We start from the raw sequence: 23,892 nt of genomic DNA on the forward strand, positions 1-23,892 counted from the left end.
ACACAGCATTTAAGTTACTCGGTACCCAGGAATTTATTTGCTAGTGGAAAATCTGTTGAACAGGCAAGGAGAAAGATGTTGAGGTTTAACTGGTGAATGTTACTCTGGTATGTCTGCCCTGCACCTATTTGTTGTCAATATAAAAAGAGGAGGAGCGTATATGATTGCAGCTCTGAAACAAGGAAATGAACACTTCAAAGTCTACATTGCTGGTGTCCCCAGGTGGGCCTACCAAAGCCAAATTCACACAATCATAGCATCTCAAAGGAATTAAAATAAACCACAAGCCCTTATTTACACAAGTCGTCTCAGTGAAGCCACAAAAATAAGAGCTGCTAGATCAGGCCTCATTTGTTCAAATAATAAGCATAACCAAGTCATAGGGGTATTTTTTGACCAAAGACCTCAAAGTGCTTTATAGGCTGCATGTCATCCCTCCATTTGAAACCCCCCCAACCATACTAGGTACACAGAGATCATCTTGGCCAAATGCCATGTCTACAAGGTAAACTTCTGCTTCCTAAAACAGGCATTGCCAAAGACAATCAATGGCAAATTGCTAACAGATCTCATCACTCTCAACTCCAAGTACACAGTGGGCACGTCTACATGTGTATTTATGCACTTCTAAACTTAATATGCCTTTGCTTAAGATGCATTAAGGCGATTTAGGTGCACGGCTACACGTGGACGCACTAATGCACATTAAGGCATGTTAAATTTAGGTGCGAATAGCTAAGCTGCATTAGCCCACATGTAGATGTGTTAATGCGTATTGTCTAAACGTGGGCTAATGTGACTTAGCTAGTTGCACCTAAGTTTGGTACTTGCTTTATGCAGGTATCAAATTCAGGTGGGATTAGCCTAAAATCACCATTTTTAAGGCGCATTAAGGGCACACGTGTGTGGACACCCCCCCCCCCCCCATGCACCTTAAAAATGGCAATTTTAGGCTAATCCCACTTAAAAGACGTATGTGTAAACACACCCATTAAAAACAAAATGTAACCAAACAATTTAGGAAACAGGTTGCAATCTGTTAAAGAGTGTCCCAGTGTATGGCTCTTTATTAAAGCACATTTGACAGTACTCTACAGTAACCAGACCTAAATACAGATGCTTGGATTTGTATTACTGCTGAGGACAGGGGGGTTATGAATGCAGAACGCTGCAGCTTCTTGCGGGAATCCACGTGTAAATTTTTCAGACTCATTTTTTTGACAGGGGTTTTCCTATTGAAGCTAGAGGGGAAAGTTATCCTCCCACAGCATTGCATAAAGGGCGTTACTTATTAGTTCCAAAGGAGACTGCTTTTCTTCTGACACACAAAAGCAAGGAAGGTGCTTTTAACCTTGCTCTCCTGGCATTCATTATTATTATTATTATTTTAAAACTGTAGGTGGATTGACTAGTAGTGAAAGGTTTCACATTGACAGCACTGGAAGTCCTGTCAGATTTAGATATGTAATAGGTATAACTTCTTCCATACTCTCCTGACAACGTACTTCAGCCCAGATCAAGGGACGCCAGTTTTGTTAACGTGGGGGGACCTGCTCACGAGACATTCACCAACATCGTTGCATAAATTAGAAGAGCACGCAAGGGTCTTGCTGTACTAGTGGTATATAAACAGCACAACACTGGTACCGTGGCCCCATAGCCTGTCTCCTCTCTCCCACAACAATTCCAGTTGGTCCAATAAAAGAAATCACCTCCCCTCACCCATCTTACAAACACAAAGGAAGACATAGTCCAAAACCTGCCGATGAACGTTATCTCAAAACAGAGAAGACCACCTTTTCCAGTGCTGTATTAAGGGCTCGCAGAAGCAGCTGTTGTCTGATGTATCTATAATTTTATCTAGTGGCAGTGAGTGTTACCAGCTATAAAACAAAAAAAAAAAGGGGGGGTAGGGGCGGAGAAAGAAATAGGGAACTAACAAGGAGGAAAGAACACCCCTATTCTGGTGGATATGCGCACTGCAGTCAGATATAACGGGCCAAATTAAGGCTGCTTATTCCTATGCCTATGAAGGTCGAGCAGTTATGCCACAGACACGTTGCTTCCCATCATACCCTTCCCTCTTCCCCTTCTTTAGGCACTGGAATGGTGCTAGGGAAAGTAGCTGCCTTGTTTCTCAGGCAGTTTGTTGATTCCTCCTCCAAAAAAAAAACCTTTATAGGGAACTTTAGAGGCCCAGATCTGTGGGTACATAGACCCAACATCCATGCTTTTTTGTGCAGGTGAATGAATAGCTGCTTGTCTCTTAAACTTGTTACGGGGCCTACACTGAGCTCATAGGAACTGAGTTCTGTCTGATCTTCGGGCCAGCTCCTCTGCTCATTCAGAGCAATTTACACAAGCTTAGGCTATGGCCTCGTTTTTGGGATCCAATTCACCCTAAAAACGGGTTATAGATGATGTGGAAAGGCAGAACGTGGTAGCTTTGAAAGAAAGTAAACAGCAACTGCCTTTGTTATATACACAGTAACCTAGTTCATAAATTGTGCTTAGGAGTCCATCTCTCCCTTCCCCTACTTTTTCTTTCATTTTTACTACAGAATCTGAGGATTGCCTACTGAAAGGTGGAGAAAGTAAAGATACCAAATGAATCTGACTCTGAAACACGACAGCTGCTGTTAGAAATGCTCCCAACTGGGTTACGTGCGGTTCAGTTCACATATACCCTGCAGCAGAAAAGAAGCATCAGGGTCTCATAAGACACCAGTAACATCAAAGTTTGGCTACATATTTCTTACAATGCTACTGGACAGAGTTACTGAGGGTGAAGCCGATCACCAGTTATGACGACAGGAAATATATCTTAAGGACACTGCATATTTTCTTTGAAAATCTGGGAGTGGCGACTGAATAAACCTTTGTGAGGATCTGTGTTTAGAAGAGCTAGCTGAAGACCACAAGAGTGCTATTCACAAATGTTCATTTGAGCTCTGATTGGGTGTTTGTTTATCCCTGTGCCCCTTTTCACTGGCACGAATAGCTATTTTTCTTCAGATCAATCGCTGAGGACTGGCAGGTTTTGCACAAACACCCTCATTTGGGGAGACAGGCACCCTGCAGAGTGTCCTCTCCCACCGATTCTTTATTAGTTTCGCATTTGAAAAGTTTCAACCATCCAAACAAAAAACAGGAACAGGCCGCGTGACTCTCTCATGCACCAAGAATAATAAAATAGCAAACAGCTGAACTAGACAGTTCATACAAAAAAAACCCTTAGGCTGAAAACTGTTCTTCAGACTGCCTGGTGAAGACCGACAAACAAAACATTCAGGATCAGTTTGCAAATCTTTTCCAAATATTACAAAGAGCTGAATTTCCTTGGTCATCTATTCAAAATTCATCATTCAACTAGACCTAATGTTGTGCTCCTTCTAGAAGAAACAACACTCCAGTTGGAAAGATGATAGACAAAATGAATCAGTCGTGCGCTAAAAAACTATTCAAAATAATTAATTTTTGTTTTGTTATATGCAAACCCGCTTCAAAGCTATTCCTTACGGTTCAGAACACCAAACGCTCTCTTGTAAGCCCTGTCCAAAGCAGCATGAAGAAATGATAGGAGGTGCTGAACACCTACAGCTCCCACCGACTTTAAATGGAGCTGTGAGTATTCACCACTTCTGAGAGTTAGGCTCTAACTCTGAGGGGGCGTTAGGTTGTGCAGTGAATTGGCTCACTAGTTGCAACCATCTAGATCTATTCAAATTTCGGTCAGATCACATCGCTGAAATAACTGCAGTGTGGTCTCAACCTAGTCTCAAGTGGGATGTGAGACTCATAACAAAAAATAAGGAGAAAGCAGGCAAGCCCCAGTCGGGAGAGTCCCTGGGCTGGCAGCCAGAACAGCTGGCACGTTCCTTTCACCAGTGCTGTCAACTCCATATTTAGCCTTAACAAACACTCTGCCGTGGAGGATGAGCTGTAACTATGATTTTAACCCACTGTCCAGACATAAGGTGGCAAGACCGAAACGGAAACTTAAGCCCTTCATGAGCCAAACGGTTAAAATGTAGCATTTTGAGGTCTTAGAGCAAAAACTGTATTTGGCCCCTTTATACTGCCATTTATCCACGGGGCTCCAAAACACTTCATGCACTTTTAGGAGTTAAGCTTCACAGACCCCGTCCTGGGTAGCAGGTAAACATTACTGTCAACGTTTCTCTGAAGGAGAGAGAGAAGGGTATTGAACACGACAAAAAAGTGAGTAGCACAGCTCAAAACAGACCGTCGCCCATGCTCCGACCCCCAGGCTGCATTGTCTTGCCTAGCTTTTGTGCTTAGAGTTAGCCCCTTTGAGAGGGCCCTGGTGTACAGCACAGGTGAGAAAGCAGGTGCATTTCTTGCTAAAGGACATCAGCTTCTACCTTCTAAAACATGTCTCCTTAGGAAAACATTAGGCAGCAAGTAATTGAAATTGAAAGTAATTGGAAGTAATTGAAATTTGGCATACAAAGCTTCTCAAACATGTTAGCAGTACAGCAATGTAGCCACAGATCTTCGGGCCTGTACCTTCAATTCTCCCCTATATTTTCTAAAACCAGGTGAAATCCCCACTCTTTGCCATCCCCGCCTTCCCCTGGTACACATCCTGGAGAAGGCGCTCCAGGACATTAAGGATGTGATCCAAAAGCCATTAGATTCAATGAATAGATTCCCATTCCCTTCACTGGGCTTTCACTCAGACAGCACTTCAAAGTGCCCTGTGACTACTAGCCAGCTGAAATTGTTGCGACTAGCCGGTAGCAGGAAATTACTTCGTATTTGCAGCATTTTCTTTCCATCAGTTTTCACCGCTGCGGAAATCTGCAGCGGACTCGTGGTCAGAGCTGAACTGGGAGGTGTTTGCGCTGACACAGCATGGGACTAAATCCTCTGTGTCCTCTCCACTTTCCAAGACACCAGTCAAAAGGAAAAGGGGAAACAAATCTTCACTGAAGTTCTGGATCATTCACACACACAATCCCAATCTGCTGTATCTTTCCTAGGGACTGGCAAAGCCATCAGTCTTAACAGCTGCCTTGTGAGGTGCCTCTGCTCTGTGCCATACAGTGCCCCATTACAAATGTACGTAAGCTTGGCTCAAGCCTGTCTCATCCTTCAGTATTATCCATTAGCTGCTTTACAGAAACTCTGTTTTCTCTGTCCCTTCCGGACCCTAAGTTGTTTCAAACACCCATTATTTTGAGTCCTCATCCTTTATGGCTTTGCCTCTAAAACCCTGCACATCTTCTGTTGCCCTCTCTGCATAAACCCTGGGAATCGGGTTCACAACAGTCCAAGGAACCATAGGTACAAGCGCTCTTGGTACAAAGACGCTTACTCCATTTCCCTGGATAAGAATACTATAAATCACATACTTCTTAGACATGTCATGTTGGATGTCAGGTTTCCCTACTTGTCCTAAAGGGGCAGCAGTAGTTAGCTGAATTCAGCAAGCCTGTAAAAAAGGCATGACACTGAGCTCAGTTGACCCTGTCAACACCAGTGGGGTAAATGTTTTCCAATACCAGGTGAAAAGGATGAAGCAGTGCTTGATATCTAACATCCCATATTGAAAGACAGATGTGCTACTATATAGCATGATTTCAAATCTTCTTGATCCTGTCTATACCAGTGGGACAGCTGTCAACAATGATGGAAAGATGGCCTGAGACATTAAACTGGAGAACTGTTAAAGGGGCAAACTATGCTAGTTTACAGTAGATGTTGAACTCTGAAGGTCAGCACTAGCTGAGAGGGCTGGGAAAGGAGCCATTTTGACACCCCAGTTCAAACATGACAGCACAGAACGAATCACGGGACTGTGTTACTGCCCACTTGAAAGTGGAAACGAGCCAGAAGAGAGATACCGGATCCAAACAAGTTCAGATCCCCATCTGAACTGTCACACTTGGCTCTCTTTTCCAGAAAGGTGACATTATGATTCCCACGGTCAGCGCAAACAAAATTATTGAGTAAATCACTTAGACGTGAGCTCAGCTGTGATACAGCCTCTGACTTTTGGCTTGCAACACTGAAATCAATTTGCTTTGCTATTAATTTCAGTGGGTGCAGAAATTAATTCCCTGAAGAACTGATAACTTGTCTTCTTTGTTTCCCTTCATTAGCATTTTTTCTTCCTTCCAGTAGCAATAGTAAAAAGAAAAAATGAGAAGGGCTTAAAAGCGAGATCTAACACAATAAATATTGGGAGGACCTAATGACAAAATTAAATGCAAATCCCAACTGTGCTGGTCCCATGACATTACAAACCTCAGATGCAGCAAATAGTATTCTTAGATGTGGTGAAGTCTGGACCATGACTTTTAGCATTTAATGAGACATTACAAACTAACGAAGAGGAAAAATGTATGCAGTGTTGCTGTAAACCAAATATATACGACGTAAAATAATTAGAATAAATTGTGCCATAAAACTGCATGTCAATAAAACCGATTTGCTAAAGTGAAATATGAATATTTTTCTATACTCACTAAAAAGAACAATTTCTTATTTGAGGCTCTGGAAGTCTTGAGTCAGATTTTTTTTTCTTTTAAAAAATGTCTTAAAACACATGGCTTTACAGCTGCTGCTCGGAAAATATACACCCCCAAAGTCCGACTTTCATTTAAATACAAATGTACAAAATGTAAACTGAGACAATAGAGAAATTTACAAAACTTTTCTTTAAAAATAATAAAGACAAAATTCAGTTCTAGTATGATGCTATTTAAATACGTGCAAGTAGTCATGTTCGTCGGATTTCTATTGCAATGTTCTAAATAGACAAATTTGATTCACACAATCTTGAGTGCCACTTCCAAAAACAGACCTGAGTGGAAATTTCTTCATAAAATGGGAGGCTCCACTGGAAGGAATGGATAGGAAATCTCCGCTGTTGGGAGATCTTTTTTTTTTTTTTTTTTAATTCAATGGTGGATGCGCTCTCATCCTTAGAAGCTCCTTAGATTAGAGTGGAAGGATGCAATATGTTGTTTCAAAAAAGCTGAGTTGGAACTAGCTGCTTCCGGTGGAGTTTGAACTTACATGGTTGGAATTTATGTGGTGATTTAAACTGGCCTTTGAATTTGGAGAACTCTTTGAATTGTTTTGATGCTGGAGAGAGATGAAAAAAATAATTAGGTTCCCCAAATAACCCATACCTGCCATGTGTCTCACATTTTGGTCGCGGCACGGCCTTGCTATACTATTCCACTTGCTCCTGGTGGTATTTAAAATGTAATGAAATAAACTTACTTAGCCAGCTTGCCCTGACTCTCTACAGGAAGACCATGGGAGAGAGATAGGGAAAAGAAGATACAGTCAAGCTACATGAGTCAGTGCAGTGCACCACAAAAATTTCTGGTCCTATGTTGAGCTAATTCAGCACATCCCAGCCAAAGGTTGGCAGAAAGCATGGACAAGGTTGGTGAATTGTATCAATTGTTGAATATCTGCTGGCAGTTGCAGGAGGAAAACTGTGCTGAAATATACTGCTCTTAGGAAAAATTCTCCACACTCCACTAAAAAATCAGACCAGTTTGTCTTAAACAGGGGAAGTGGCCATGCATATCACAGGCAGCACAGCAAAAAGTTTCAGGAACAGGACATGGGGGTGGGGTGGGGAACAGTGCACATAACTCCTGCAAAGAGGACACAGTGATGAGCAAGCAACACAGTAAAATAAGAAAACCAAGCCTTAGTCCCGTATCCCACTCATGCATGCGGAGCCTGCTGGAGAGAGGAAGAGGTATTTATTTTGGGAAGGAAGCACCAGGGGGTGGGTTCGTTGGCATGACTTGTTGTCTCAGCTTGGAAGCCAGCTTTGTCAATACGCTAGTCTTTAATGGGTAATGTTTCCTGGGCAGCTTCTAGCAGCACTGAGCAAAAAAGCAGCAGCAAGGCTGGCAGATCTGTACTTTGTTGGCTACAGGTGATGAGCTAGAGGACCAGAAGCAGGGGCTGGAGAAGAGGTGCTGTTCTCAAATTCCAGCTCAAACCACCTGTGATCTGATGGGGAAAATGTGACACAACAGAGCTGCTTAGAACATCGCTTTCTTCTTGGTCTGACAATTCAGCCAAGCCCCATTTACTTCAGGATTTAAAAAAAAAAAAAAAAAAAATGAATTGCAAATGTTGCTGTGGTACCTCCAGGAAGTCGCGTGTCAGATATTTCATGCTCCCTGGTGGGATTGCACCTCCCAAGGCTGGAGTTTTAATTTGTTAACAAAATAAAGCACTCTATGGAAAGCAGAACTTTTACACACATGCATGTGCACACACACACAGAAATAATCAGCATCTCCCCATGCCCCTGCAATATTTGATGGAAAAATGAAATCAGGGCTGTTCAATTTCTGATGGGTCGGGGAGAGGAGGGAGAGAAGTCACAGGCCCCCAGCCACACACTGCATGGGTCACACCCCATGCTGCATGGCCCCCTCTGTGCTGCACCATGCAAGCCCCTCTGTGCTGAGCTGCATCGGCTTCCCCAACCCACGCTGTGGCTGGTGAGCTCTGCACTACACTAGGTCCTTGGGGCCCAAAGATACCGGCCATGGGCTACCTCATCCAGGGGGGCCATCTCCGCCAAGGGGCAGGAGCAGGAGCAGGCAGCAGAAGCTGGAGGAGGGAGGGGGAGCCCAGAAACGATGGCAGCAGCAGCAAGAGAGCAACGTGGGAAGCAGCACCTAGACCCGGGGGCCACAAGTGAACCCTTTCGGCTGCCAGCGGACAGCCCTGGATTAAATGAAAAATTTCCGTCATACCCAATAAATAATAAATAGGCAACATACAGGTCTCAGAATGGTGTAAGTACAGAATCAAATAGGAACTCCAAGGGACAGGCACTTATTTGAACCACTTGAACATCTGGAATCTGCATCATGAGGCAAAAATGGCAACTGTGAACAGAGAGAAGATGCCCTCTTTGGTTCCTCATGCCTCTCTCATGACAGTAACACTGCAAGAGCAGCATACACTTTGCACAGGAGAGTCCATGCAGACTCAGAGAGATTTCTTCATTACATACCAAAGGTCTCACCTGTCGTTTAAATATTCTATGTAGTAATCCTTTCTTGGGTGGCTCTGGGGGGTAGCTTTTGTTTAGGTCTGGTGAAATAGTGCCGTTTGGTCCAAACACATTTAGCTCTTTAAAACACTCTGTTTCGATCATCTGGTAAAACACAGAAAGAAGAAAGGGGGGATGCATCATCCTTATTTCATTACTAGCATGTCAGTAGGCCAAAACCAGGATGTCCCATCATGCCAAGCGTTACCCAAGCACAAAAGATGCTCTTCCCTAAGACGCCCACAGTCTAACCTGGAACAAGACATGACGGGAGAATCTAGGACACAACATTATCACTAGGCAGTTTCCTGCAAATGCTACAGTAGAGATCGGTTAGTAAAATGAACTTAGTAGTCTGTCAGCGTTAGCTTCCCAACCTAACCTATCCACCCCATTCAGCTTCACTGGGTACATCTAACTCTGACAGATGTTACACACATACAACACGATTAACTAGCTAATCACAACTTAAGGAGTGAGCTGATCACACTCTCATTCAATTAATGGTGTGATAAAATGAAGAATAAGCCACAAAGTTGTGACACAAAATATGTGCAATTTAATTCAGTGGGTGGCCAGCTTCTGGAGCATAATGCAGATGTTCAAGACTCCGGTGCGCTCCAGAGGCTGGGAGCTCCTGATCAGGGCTTCCAGCTGGACGGCTGCGACCTCTGATCAGCAGATAGGGGATTCCTGCTGGGGGAGCACAGGGAGCCAAGCCTACTACTACTAAGCGATGCAGGGGGAGCCTGGGATCAGGCTTCCTCTGTAGCACCAAGATGGAGTGATGGACTCTGGTGCTGCATCTCACAATTACATGTGTAGCATGGTAGGAGTGCGATTATTGGGATCCCACATCGGATCCTGTTGCACCTTTAAATTAACATCTGTCAGGGACCTAGCTTTCACTGGATACTGTCAGCCTACGATAGCCTGACCGTAGCTAGCTCGTGAAAAAAGTCCCACTGTTCTAAACAAGAAAATTTAGTGGGTTTTCCTACCATATTTATCACCTTCCAGAAGGTACTGTTAACACATCAAAAAAAAAATCAATACAGTGTAAAAAGCATCTTTGAATGCTGGATTAGAGTGAATTGTATCAATCGTTGGATCTCTGCCGGCAGTTGCAGGAGGAAAACAAACTGCATAATCTAACAGATGGCTTCAATCTCGAATGTATATGATTCTGCACTATTTTAATAAGGTTTAATAAAGAACTCCGCAAAGAGCTTTGGTATTGTTTTTCTTTTTTCCATTTTAGAGAATATCAGACAAGAAACAGGCCTGTTTCCAGCATCTCATTTCTGAGCATCCCTAATACTTGAGGAGGTTTCCACTTGATCCCGACTTGGAGACAAACTTTATTACTGGCTCTGTTTCTATAACGGGCAGAAACAAAGCCTGAGCTCTGAAAACCCTGGCCCTCCAGGAAAGTTCAGACCCAGACTCACTCAAATGCTGCAGCTGGGGCCCAGCTCAGATACAAAACAACAAATGAGATAAGTGTCACAAATAAAGTCCCACATTAAGGCCGTAAGCCATTCTGCGGAAGTTTTGCAAAGCTGCTATCAAAATGTCTCTATGGAAATCCAGCAGGAGGAAGTACAGCAGGGCCCTTGCCAATTTACACAAATATGCAGAGCCAGCAGACACAGTCACCTGAGCCTGACATCTGTGGTACATTATAGATTTTGAAAGAGTGCATTTGTAACTTATGAAAGCATTAGAATCTGGCAAGTTACCCAGTAGGTATATATTACTGGAAGTGTACAGCTCCTCTTAAATAGTCTGGCCAGGGTTTTGCTTTGGGGTGATACAGTCATACTGTACCCTTACCTCATTTTGCCATGGTATAGATACTGATCCTGTGGAAAACTTAGAATAGAAATCATCATCTGTTTGGTCCAGGTTTACTCCTTTCACTGTTGAGAATTGCTCTATGTCTAAAACATCCTTGCAGTACACTGCTCGGGGCTGTCTCAGCAAAAAAAGAGGGAGAAAATACTCTTTAGTCTGGCCATGTGCTCCAATTCACATATTCAATCAAATGAGAAGGCTTAACAATAAGTGACAATTTGCATCCTCTTTTCCTAGACTTGTTCTGCCTGTGGGCTTGTCATCAAAGGCTGACTTGCTTTCGATATTTTATGCTTCCCACTTTGAAGTCCTCAAAGCATCTACAGAGCCAAAATGGCTTTACTCATCCATGCGGCACATGGTAAGAGGTGAGGTGAAGACGACGGAGTAAAACAAAACAGTTGAGTTTTCTTTCAGAGAAGGATGTGGAGAGGGAAGGCATTTGAGGACTAGGAGATTCTTAAGAAATGCATGCCCGACATGGCTCTGTCTCCCCTAAACAGGACTCTCATTCTGTCTCAAGCTGCTGTCATGCTTGCAGAGTGAAGCTTTGAAGGAATTAACATTAATTGCTAAATAAAACACAAGAGGTTTGGAATTTTTCCATTGTTTTTATTAGCAGCTCAGCTCTCTTGCAGATGTTGGACCCTATCCAGAGCCACCCCTATAACTTTCCTGTGTTTTCTTCAAAGGAAAAGTGAATCGCTTCTAACTATTTTAATGCAGTACTTAGTACTTTTCATACAGTACTCTGAAATTAGACAGTGGCACCTCTCAGATGACAGATCATTAATCAGCCATAGGGAACAGGAACCAGAAATAGTTCCCAGTGGTTATCCATCATAGTCAGTGTGCCCATACTGTCTGCGTAGCGATCTCTCACCGATTGCACAGGGAGACAAAGGTTTTGTTTCGACCACTGTGTAACCTGGGGCAGACAGAGTCACTGCTCTCTCTCAGTTTGCAAAATGGCGGGACAACCAAGCGTTTTGAGAACTATGGACAACACGAGTTATGTAAATGCTACAGTCTGCAAATTGGGTGCAGCTCTCAATTTCCCCCAAAAGCTGCCAGGCTGCCCTTAACGAGGCAAAAATTTATGGGCCTCCACTTTAGCAAATACATGCAAAACTGATGCTTGGTAGTCTTTCCATACCTCAATTAAGCTTTTAGTACACTCAAGTTGAACCCGCAGTTTGCACACAGCATTTTCTAATTATCTACATCAGAAAGAAATAGTAGCTTGTCTCCTAATTCTTCCCATTGAAGCAGGTCATAACACCAGGGTCTAAGTGGCAGGAATAGCCAGGCCACATAATAAACTGCAAAGCAAACCAGAACAGCTAAAATAAACGTTTGTAGCTTTCAAACCACTTTGGTTTGGTTAAGTTTGCAGCAATGTAAACTGGAGCTGCCAAACTGTTACATTCCCTAATACGTCAAAACAACAGCGTTTACTTTGACCTATACAGGAATGTTACGGGTGGGAAGCCCAGCCAGAAGGGCAGGCTTGGAAGAAAATAATCCTGCAACTCCGTGTACGGGAGCGGAGTTATACATCTCAAGGGCATTTAAAAGTTTTGTTGCTGCTGCTGCAGTACTGACTTCCAGTGAGGGACACATCAGAAAAGGAGATTAAGGGTTGGGCTCTATTTCATATAACTCAGCATCAAGCCTCCTGACTTGATGGGTGCTTGATAGCTGAACCTCGTTTTGAAATTGTGCACACTTGAGCGATGGTCCTGGATTTTGGTGTTGGACCTAGATGTATATTTACTGAAGGTATGCATATGGCTTCTCTTCCTGCAGTATCTGGATGCATCACAGTCTTTAAAACATTTATCCTCACAACCTCATGGTGAAGTCAGTGAGTGCTGTCATCTCCATTTTACAGAGAGAGTCGTGGGGTTACAAGGGATCTTAAGGCCACAAACACAAGATGTATTACATTATAATAGAGACTGAAGTAGAGAAAGACTAGGCAACATGCCCAGGGTCACACAGGAAGTCTGTAGTGCAGGACATGGGAACTGAGCTTCTCTTTGGCAAGTATCGGGTTAGCATCATACCTGCTGGCCTGATACCCTTCCTCTCTGTATGTATCAACTTACATACTTGTCTGACCTTTCTGAACTGCGTACCTCTCTAGAAGCAAACTCCATGAAAATCCCCACTTCCCTGTGAACTCTTGGCTACTTGCAGGAGGGCTGGTGCTGGCTTGCAATATTCACAGGACACAAAAATGGAGGAGAAATACGTTTTGTTGCATTTCTCCTCCATTTCTGAGAGAGAAGGCTGAGCTTAAGTTTGAGGTTCAGCTTAGGAAAGGGCTCCATTTAACCAGTTCACCTGTCCTAATGGGTGTCCAAGAGGCAAATGGAAAAAAAACAAAGGCACTGTCAGATATAGAAAAGATAAGCAGACAGTTATTTTAGAAAGACATCTCAAGAAATCCTCAGATCCTGGAAAACTGTTGGATTTCTCCATCATACTTACATCAGGGACAAAGGGAGGATCCAGCATTCCTGCTTCTAATCGTTTGAAATTCATACTCTTGAAAAACGGGTGTCTCTTCACTTCTGCCGCACCTTCTCCCTGACAGCCCATCCTCTGCTTCACGTCTTTGGTTAAGAGCTGAAACCAGCCAAGAGGGACTGTAAGAAAGTTTGAAAAGCCCTACAATGTTTTGTTTTGGTTTTTAAAAAATGTTTAAATCACGGTCTGGGAAAGCACCAAGTGGAGCTCTTGCTGTTACAGAGAGGATAAGGCAGGCAGGATCCCACAGCACTCAGCATCGTTCGGACAGTCAGAAAATGACCTGCCTAAAGAGGCTACCATATAAATACTGTTTCATGGTCTTTCAGAACCTCCTTTCTTTTATCCTCAACAGGCAGTTATGAGAAATGGAGGCTTGGCAATCCCTTCATAAGCACCTGTCCCCCCCCAGTCTCTTTGAGTAAGACTCAACTACTAGACAGGTTTGCCTGGGCTGCTTTAAGCTGTTTGCCTAACCATTAAAGTTACAGTTTTGCACGTTTTTTCCTTCCCCCATGTAATATTTTCTAGTAGAACATGTTTCTTCACTCTAAACCAAGTTGCTTATATGAAGGAGTGAGGAAAGTTCATTTGTGCCCTTTGAGATTTGGAAAAGATGACAGAATCAGTTAGGCTGCAGGGGATTCCAGTCTGCTTGCTGGGTTTCCCTCATAGGGCAATGGCGATTAGCTGAACTCAGCCTAATTGATGAATCAGATAAGCATGCACATGGAGAAGTGCATGGGGAATGGTTTATTAGAACCAGAGCTCCTGGGGAACCCGGTACGTATAGAGGTAATTGATTTGGGAGAGGCCAGTAATCTCCTTGAAAGACAGCATTGGGCGGAGATATTCTAGTGGATAAGGATGTAAAACGTACCAGCAAAATGTCACTGAACCCTAATCCTTTTAAGACAAGTACACGTAAAGAAGCAGAACAATCTAATGATGATTATTTTCTATACAAGGGGGGCTGCGTATATATAACAGGCAATCCACAAAGCTGGTTTAAGCCCATTACAGATTGTTTTTACAGATAAGTCAAGCTTGAGAAATTCCACTACAGGGCAAAAGTGACAGTAACCCAAAAGAGTGGTTTTCTTTTTTCTTTTCATTCACTTCAAAGGGCTTTTTTTTTGCACTTGGCTGCTTTTTCAGCCAAAGCAGTGAAACAGGAGCCCAAGCTCAGAAAAAACTTAGACTGGCCTAGAGATTATAGCTGCCCAATAAAGTGATCTTGGCTTCCACTTGAGTAAGCAAGGAGGGTAAAAATGCATTAAAAACAACTGTTTTTCCAAAAAGACTAAGGTGAGATTATTTCTGTTTCCTCTCTGTAGGACAAACTGACATCTAATGCTGGAGGATTGATGGAGAGTACAACATTAGCCCTGAGGAAGGGGATGACTCCTGGAGTTCGGGGCGCGCCGTATGGGCACTTCAACCAACTTCAACTTTCGTCCTTTGGTTTTGAAAAAGCTGCCAACAGCGTACTACATGGAAACAGAAACCCATCAAAAGGCTGAAATGGACTTCATTATCCTGCACTAGCAGCAAGGCTTCAGGCGGGGAACCTCTCCCCTGTCACACATTGAGAAGAGGAGAAAATGCGGGAGGGGCGAGTAAAAAAAACCCCAAAGCTTCATTGTGAATAGGGAGAAAAATCATGATGCTGCGTTGCTCAGTGGGCAGAGCAGCTCGGGCCTGACAACAGCTTGATCCGGCAGGGGGCAGCCGAGGAAAAGCTAACTGCAAACACAGCTGCATTGCAAACCTTGAGCGGTCGTGCAGCCTTGTAGTTTTAACAGCATCAGAAGCCTTGACTGAGTGAATAAAGCCCAGCGAAAGAGACTCCGGCACAATACAATCTGCGTTGCCCCAGTATTCGGGCTGACCAGTGCTACATCCTCAGGAGGCAGGTGTCCGGCAGGGACTTGGATCCCGTTTCTGGAGAACTCCCCAGGGAGGCAGCTGCCACAGCTGAAAGGCTTTCCGACAAACAAATACGTGCGATTCTCTCCCTGTGCGGCACAATGGAGTCGCGTTTTGCTCTGGTTTTAAGGGACGTTGGGGACGCAACCCTGGGGGGGGCAGAGGGGAAGGGCAGCAGACCAGGTAGCGTGGGTGCTCACCCTCCCTTGCCTCCAGCTCTCCTACATGGGAGCTTTACCGCAGTGAGACCCCAGGTGTGGGGGGAGCCTTTGCCCATCTCCCCGAGAAACGGCTGCCAAGGTAGATTTCCACGTCTCCGCCTTGGCGTTAAGATCTTGTTTTGGTTCTCGAAGCACACGGCAGCCCGATGCTTGGGGAATATTGGGTTTCCTCTTTAGCCTTAGCGATGATCTGATAGGCTCGGCAGCCAGAAAATGCGGGTGCAGTCTCGGTCACCGGCTTCTTAGAGAGCTTGGCATAGGGCACGTCGCACTGGTGGATGGAGAGGGCAGGGAGAAGAGGTGCAGAATTGTATTGCACGGTCCAGCAGGCTGGGAGTCATCGGAGGCTGCCCCCCGACCTGGAGGAGGCAGGAGGGGCTGAGGGGAGGCTGGCTCAAGAGGCCACATGTTGGCCTTCTACCACGTGAGGTCTTTCAGTGCCCTCTGGCAGAGTAATCATCTCAACTACAGACTCTGGCGGAGAAGAAACCTTGAAAGGACTGTTTGTTCCTAACAGCAGCATTGTAATCTCTCCTCTGGTGCCTGGTTAGTGGCAGAGTTTTCCTTGGCTTGTGGGATCCTATTTCCTAGGGCTTCTTCAAACAGTTTGCTGCCTGTATAACATCAACAGTTTGATTGTCTACCTTCCACTGCACAGTCCATAAATCCCGCTTCATTTCTGCAGTCAGTGCCATGGACCTCATTGCAAAGTGCATCCGCAGAAACATGCCAGATACCAAAGCCTCTAATGTAGCACTGACTGCTAGGTTTTAGGTGGATGGTTTGCCCTCTGAAAGAAAGCTACGGCTTCTTTGGGCAGGGGCAAGGCTTGAAGGAAGGTCTCTGACTGTTGTCTCTCCACCCTCTATACACAGAAGATTCAAGTCAAGGTAGTGCAATCCCGGGGATTTCACTCGGGACTCATCCCTGGGCAATTCGCCTTCTTCAGATGAGGGGGGAAGAGAGGTCTAGGTTTAGCTACTTGGATGAGACTGCGAACTCGAGGCAGGTCCCTTTCCTTTTGTTTTTTTTTAAATCTAAAATCCACAATCAGGTTCTAGGTTTAAGCCTCTGCAGGGAAAGCTCCCCAGGTGTCTCCCACCCCAGCTAGATAGTTCTTTGCCCTGTACCCAGAACTGCTAGCCAGGTAGACAAGGACTACCTCCACATCTTGGCTTTAAGCTGAAAGGACTCTGAAAGAAGGAATCCCTGGACAGAAGGGTCGCCTTTGTTCTTAAATTCTCCCCCGGTCATGAACTTAACCTTTGCCAGCCCTTTCCTGGAAAATAGCTTACTAATCTGAAGATGTTGTCATGGCCGGCCATTCACAGTGGGGAATGCTAGACTTTGGGCAGTCTGCGTTAGATACATTAATGCTACTATAATTCTGCAAGGTGGCTCTAGGATGAAGGAGCAGCTATGCAGGGAAGATGATGGGGGCCAGTTGCTGTCTGTAGTGGACAAGAGTCCTTGGAGTGCTTCTGCCTCTGGACGATTCACCCAGAGACAGCATTTACAGTCAGACATTGCACAGGTGAAATTCCTGTCTGCAGATGAGTGTGTGTGGATGGAGGATGTGCACCTGAAGGCTGGGTGGGACCTTCTGGGGAGACCCTGGTTCCTCAGAGATGTCCAGGTGTGGGGGCATGAATGCCTATTGCTGCACTGCTGCTGCTGACTGCCAAAGCCTAACTGGAGCAGGCTAAGCTTTGCACTTGCCTATAATCCCTCACTGAACCTGGAGCTAAAGAGCCAGCAACTGGTCTCCAGGTGGGAATCTGCTTTTGCTGGTGCTGCTGGATCTCTCCACAGGATGGTCCAGCTGGCTGTGGTGGACACACCTTGAAGAGTCCATGAGGGAAAAAAAGGGAGCAGATTATAGGGAACCATATAGAAATTCTGTAAGGATTCCCTTGTGCTCTGTAAAATAGGTAAAGCAGGAGGGCAGCAGACCTCTTGGCTGCTGCTGTAGCCTGGGGCCAGTGTGGATTGGGATTATTTTTCTAGAGGGGAAGCCCTTTTACTCATGTCACTGAAGGGTCCGTCTCCTGCATCTCCAGAGACTTGCTAGCAATGGCCAGCCTGATGCAAGACAGAAATCTGCACCTCATTTGGATATAACCAGGGAAGCACAATGGAGACAACTGTATATTTTGAGTTGCTTTTAGAATTTGAAGGGCTTTGTTCAATTTACATAAAATGCATTTGCACTGAATCGAGTAGGACCGAAGCAAATGCATCAGACTGACGACAATCCCTCTCGGACACCAGCTCAATGACCCCGAGCTGCACTAAGTTTGAATTCTAAGTTTGAAGCCTATAAACAATTAGCAGAGCTACAACTCTGAAGCTGGAGGGTCTCAGACTGAAGCCAAGCACTGAAATCAATCTTAAGTGCCAACTCTTTGGTCGGCTCTTGGTAAAACAGGCTTAAAATGGGACAGCGTCTCATGTGTCAACAAGGACAGAACTTAGTCTCCAGAGATTTGCAGTGACCAAAACCCTGTTGAAGAAGAGCCTGGAATGGCAATGTTGTTCTTATGCTAATGCTCCTGTTTTGATACAAAAAGCTGTCTGACCTTTTGGTGTCACACATTCAAATCCCAGTGGGGGATTCAAACTCTGTAATGTTGGAGGCATTTCTTTTTGTCTTGCTTTCCTTCTTTTTTTGAAGTTTTTTCCTCTACAGTAAAGGAAACAACTGGAGTGGGGACCATTAAAAAAATCCCCAAACCACTTATATGTTTATACATGTGTTTCACTCGTAAGAGGACGGGAATAACGGAAGGTGTTTGCACGATGATATGGAAAAGGCTGCGTCCACGAGGAAAGAAATTGAAAAAACACACAAGGTTTGCAAGGGTTAAAAAAAAAAAAAGACAACAGGTACATTGTCAGCACTCAGCGAATGACTAAAAATAGTGCTGAAGGGGTTAGGTACTAAAGATGCAAGGATAAAATAAAATACTGTCACTTTAACCAGTAATCTTGGTGGATTTCATCCTAGTCCAACATGTCCAGAGAACAGATTAAGAAGCAAAACTCCTTCTGACACATGGAGTTTGTGCAACGCTGCAGAACAGACGATCCCATTCCTCTTAATAATAAAAATAATTTTTAAGAGTGCCTCAAAGTGTGGGGGATTATTCACAGAAGACATTTACAAGCTAATAACAGAGCTGACATAATGGAGTTGTAACAAGACAGTCCGGGGGATAAAAAGAAAGGCAGAGGTTAGAGCAACAAAATGACATGGTTACTCCTTGTTACTTTAGAGCAGCGGTTCCCAACCTGTGGGTCGCAACCTCACATGGGGTCACAACATCAGCAGACGGGGTTGCGGGTGTGAGGGCAGCTGTGGGTTGGGAGTGAGGGGCCATGCTGAGGAAGCGGGGCCATAAATGGGGTCCATGCTGAGGAAAAGTTCGGGAAGCGCTGCTCTAGAGCATGGCAGGGGGAAGATAAGCTTGAAGTTTTCAAAGGAATCAAATAGGATTTTGCTAGTTAGTTTCTTTTACGTTACACAGAGCAACTGGGTCTTGCGGGGCTCCAAAGAGAAAAGGGCAATTCCCTGCCCAGCAGCTGAGACATGGCGTTTGAAGATTGGGATGGGGCACAAAGCTGGTTGTGGGACAGACAGGCAAATAAGGCACTGAGGTAAGAGGCACAGGCAAAGCAATGCAGAAGGAGCACAGACCAGCTTCATTTGTTTGAATAGGCTCTGGGTCACATCCTGGGATTGGAGTGCATGTCAAGGGGGAGAGAAAGACATATATGTCTAATGAGAGAGACATATATATGTTTAACATGGTATAGCAGTGCGGGCATTTCCTGGAAAGACTAAATTTTCATGGAAAAAGAAATAAGGGAGCTATTTATATGCAGGGCAACTGCCTAGGGTCCCACTTCTTGGCCGACCCCACTAGGCTGAGTTTGTATCAGTCATCCAGGGTGTGGGTGGAGGGGGCTAGAGAAGGGACCTATGACATAGCCTCTGGTTCGAGAGTCGAACACCACCTCTGGTTATATGGGAACTGCAGGCAGGAGAGATTCCCATAAAGGCTGGCTGCCCATTCCTAATGATCTATTATTCATCTCGGCTTCAGTCCAGAAAAAGCTGCAGGGCTGACTGATGAGAAACCATTGCAAGAATGACACACAAAAAACTGGATGGGCAATGACTAACAAGAGCTGTGATATCTGCCTACAAGCATGTGAAGGGTGAAAGCATCCAGAAGGGAGACGTTATTTAATGTGACGCAAAGGGAGGAGCAGGATGAAAGTAAGCAAAGGTGCATTGCATTTCCTAACAGTGAGGCTATTAGATTATGGCATAACCTCTAAAGGTCAGATTGGTATAGACTGTGGGGGGTTTTGCCTTCCTTTGTAGCAGGGAGCACGGGCCTTTATTTGGGATCTTACAGGCCTACATTGACAACGTTTCAAAGAAAATGGATGTTGGCTGCTCTCCTGCTTTACTTGTGGCAGATTAAGGTGTCAGGCCTGTGTTGTGTCAGGGTTGAAGGTACGTTTATGTAGAGTTTAGATTATGGTTTGTATGGGATGATTTGGATAGAGATGTTCCTGCCACAGGCAGTAGCTTGGACTAAATGACCTCTGCAGGTCCCTTCCAGCCCTACGTCTCTGTGAGAAGCTCCACTGCTTATCATTTGAATGGTTTAAAACCAGACAACACACATTTGTGGATCTTGGTAAGCTTAAAATGGGACTGCATCCCATGTAAGAATACATGACTGCATGACATATTGCAGGGAAATCTCTTGCTCTGGGCCAGGAAGAGGGTAAGATGATCCAACGGGAATCTTCCATTTTTAATTTTTAAAGGCTTGAGCCTCATTCGCAGGTAGGATGGAGGCTTATTGTTACCCTCTTTGTAACTGTTTGGTATCACACACGCAGCAGACAAGACCAGTGGGTTTTGTGCTCTTATATAATCAGCCAAAGGGTTTGAAAGAAAATCTTAAAAACTTGGATGTCCAGATTACACAATCTTAACAATACCACAGGAAAACAGAAATAACAGGTAAGACAGCAGCTACAAATTTCATTGCACCTGTTTTGATACCCAAAATGCTTTGATAGCCCATAGTCCCAGAACCCAAAGGACAGAATTATCTTTAGATTTGTCAAGTATTTGCAAAACCACACACACAAACATGTCACTTGATGGAACAACGAGACATTTAAATAACTGTTGCTGTATCTGGCCTAATGTAAATAATAGCACCTATATTTCAACAGCCAAAAGCCTCCATGAGGATGTGCCTGAGAAAACACATCCAAAGACATGGACCCAACCTGAAAGTATAGTCCAAGGAAACCAGCTGCATTGTGAAGAGTGGTGGGAAAAGGATACAATCAGTAACATGCAACTGTGACGGGCTGGCTGGCAGTGACCTAGCCCAGGGGTTTTGAAAGGGTAAAATATGATTGGAGGACTTGGGATTCCCTTTCTGCACCAATCAGGCCCCAGAGACTCACCTCCCGTGTCCCCTGATTGGCCCCTTGGGTCACCTGGAGGGGGCTCAAGGGGGCAGCGTGGCTGACTCGGGGGAGACCAGTGTGGGACCACAAGGAAGGAGCCTCACAGAGCTGGCAAGAGCTGAGTCAGCGGAGTAAGAGCTGGGCCAGCGGGGCAGGAGCAGTGCCCCAGAAGAGCCTGAAAGAGCCGGACTGGCAGGCAGCAGTGGGACCCTCGGCAGCGCGGCGTGCGGCCGGCAGGAGAGGCTCCCACTGGGCTCCAGGATCCCTGGGGAGAGGCTGCAGCCAGCAGGAGAGGCTCCCCCACTCCTGCCAGGATCTGACCCGTGACCTGAGGGGTTCCCAGCTCTGCTTCCAGCTCCTCCGATCAGAGGCTGGGCAGCTCGACGTGAGGCCAGGGCTCCAGGAAAGTCAAGACCCCTAGCAGGTTGGTGTCTTCCTGCCTACCCATGTGGGAGATCTAGGTTCAAGTCCCAGCTGAGGTGACTTGGGGTGAGCGAGCTAACAAGAAGTAAATTTTCTTGCAGTGGAAAGGGGCCATTGTGCCTTCTCCCCCTCCAGGCACCAAGGCCCTATAGTTCCTTGTCATTTGACATTTTGTGCCTTTTTATATTTCACCAACCTGTATTGTTTGTTCTGCTGTTTCTGTTTTATATTGTGTTGACCCATTTTTTGTCATTGATTGTAAGTGTCTAACCTTTGTTGAAACCTGCCCCTTGGGGCATTGTAGTGTCCACTATACCCTCTGATTTATGTTCCCAGTATTAAAAGGTATATGGTTAAGTCCCCATTGGTGGTCCGGCTCTGCTCTATAGGGGAGCAGAGTCCCTACACCTCCCACAGCGTTTGTGCTCCTGCTTTGATCCCTTCAGTTGGAGAGGGGGTACCTCTTGGAGTACCGCCCGGGTTACACAACTTTCAGATGTACATGTCTTTTTTTATTGTTGCCTTTTATAATTTAGAAAGTATCAGTTTCCTCCAGTTTCCCAGAAGAACAGCTATCTTTACATCCATTGACAGTCTGCAAAAGGCACAGGGCCCAAGCAAGCCACCTGATGAACAGTAAGGCATCTGAATGATATCTATCTTAGAGCCTACATAAAGTGACTGATTTCTGATAGGTATGACATCAGAGCTAGGCCAGCTGCATCACTACTCCAACAGTCCAAACTCAGTCCGACTCAAATTTAACTTTTCCTGAACAGCACTTACAATATACATGTTATTCTGTTTTATTCCACCATACCTCCAATCCTCAACAACAGTGGTTCTCAAACTTTTTAGCTTTGAGGCACCCCTTGGAAAATGTCAGCTCTTAGTTTTCACTTTCTTTTTGCCTACAGAAAAATAGCAAGGCAGTTTTTCTGTTGCAAAGAACTCGGGAAGACCACATCTATTGATTTCTATTTGAAACCTCTGGGTTTTTCTTGTAAATCATATCTGTAAAAGTCTAACAGTGCTAATATTGTGGCACCCTTGAAAGGATCTCAAGGCACCCTAGGGTCCTGTGGCATCCTAGCTGAGAATCACTGCTGGACTAGTTGCAAAAACAGCAGGAAGAATATTTTTTGTCTTCTGTCCATTTCTTTATGACAAGCTTGAGGGCTCTGTTTGGTACAGAAATGTAATGTTGCATGGCACATGAATGACACCAGCAGGGTTTCTTTGCTACCTGTCATTAGCCAAAATATGGTTTGTGAGAAGCAAGCAGGCTGCTTGCATACATGAAATAATCATTAGGGGCCCACATACTGTCCTTGATCCCTGCCCACAACTCCCACTGACAACTGTAGGAGTTATGCAAGCAGATCAAGAAGAGTATATGGCTTGGAGTATCTATCAGGAGTGATGTCAGCTAATTACCATCCTTGGAATCTGAGACTGGATTTGTGTGGTGTGAATTACCATAATGACTTCCAGACATGATCCTTGACTGTGCTACCAGCAGTATTTTGCAAGGAGACCTCAGTGCCTCTTAGCCAAGGCCACAATCAGAACGTAGCTAAGATGCTGTTGGCCTGTCTCCTGCGTAAGGTATTGGTGAAACTCCCCAAATTAACCTTTCCTTTTCCTTCTCTGTCTCCACTGAGTGGAATCATCTTGTCAACCCCTCCAGAGAACAACACACTAGAGAAATCAAAGATAGGACAGCCCTTTTGTCTAAGCTGAAGTTCAGCCTGCCTTCCAAAGATGCACGTTGGAATGGCACTGATTAGCTCTCTCATGGCTTGGAGATCTCCTGTGGGGTTGGGTATTTCCGTTGGCAGCAATGCCCGTTGTGTTTGAAAGAATGACTCCTGGGGGCCTGAAGGATAAATGCTAGGTGATTAGATATCATTAGAATAACAAGTCCAAGTAAAAACAAGCTGGATGAACAGTGAATGCAGTCATCCTGGAAGCAAGCAACTGGGTAACTCCACTGCTGGGTTTTGCTCCCCATTAGATGTAGTTATATACTACCTGGGGGGCCTTGCTGGATAATGCTGGATATAGCCTACTAATGTATCCTTACCATTTTACAGATAGACTTGGCCTCCTCAGAAAACTTATGGGAGTAAACCTCTTCCGTCTCCAGGACTCTTCTGTCCACCTCTTCTCTCTTCACCTTCTCTTTCCTTCCACGAAATGGTGATTGTCCAGCAATCATTTCATAAATGAGACACCCGAGTCCCCAGTAGTCAGGGCTGAGAGTGTATCTCTGATTGTTCAAGACTTCCGGGGCTGTGAAGGAGGAAGACGCATTTTGTGTAAACACTTGACATTTACATTGGCAAATAA

At 44.9% G+C, this 23,892-nt stretch overlaps 1 protein-coding gene across 4 annotated transcripts in view; it reads right to left on the reverse strand.

The window, feature by feature from the left end:
• Nucleotides 1–1,876: 1,876 nt before the first annotated feature.
• GRK5 (G protein-coupled receptor kinase 5) overlaps nt 1,877–23,892 on the reverse strand; it is a 251,945-nt gene continuing 229,929 nt past the window's right edge. For 2 of the 4 annotated variants that reach the window (XM_090056906.1, XM_090056910.1), the window contains 5 exons: nt 23,627–23,835; nt 13,424–13,561; nt 10,907–11,044; nt 9,044–9,175; nt 1,877–7,116 (listed from right to left, as the gene is read on the reverse strand). In XM_090056906.1, the coding sequence (XP_089913032.1) occupies nt 7,018–7,116; nt 9,044–9,175; nt 10,907–11,044; nt 13,424–13,561; nt 23,627–23,835 (716 nt within the window). In that variant the 3' untranslated portion in view covers nt 1,877–7,017. Of the gene's footprint in view, nt 8,904–9,043; nt 9,176–10,906; nt 11,045–13,423; nt 13,562–23,626; nt 23,836–23,892 lie in introns of all 4 variants that reach the window. The other 2 variants (XM_090056909.1, XM_090056907.1) reach the window with 2 other exon arrangements.

The sequence above is a fragment of the Crocodylus siamensis genome, chromosome 7 (assembly GCF_052110815.1).
Source record: "Crocodylus siamensis isolate JL-2025a chromosome 7, ASM5211081v1, whole genome shotgun sequence".
Taxonomy (NCBI): domain Eukaryota; kingdom Metazoa; phylum Chordata; order Crocodylia; family Crocodylidae; genus Crocodylus; species Crocodylus siamensis.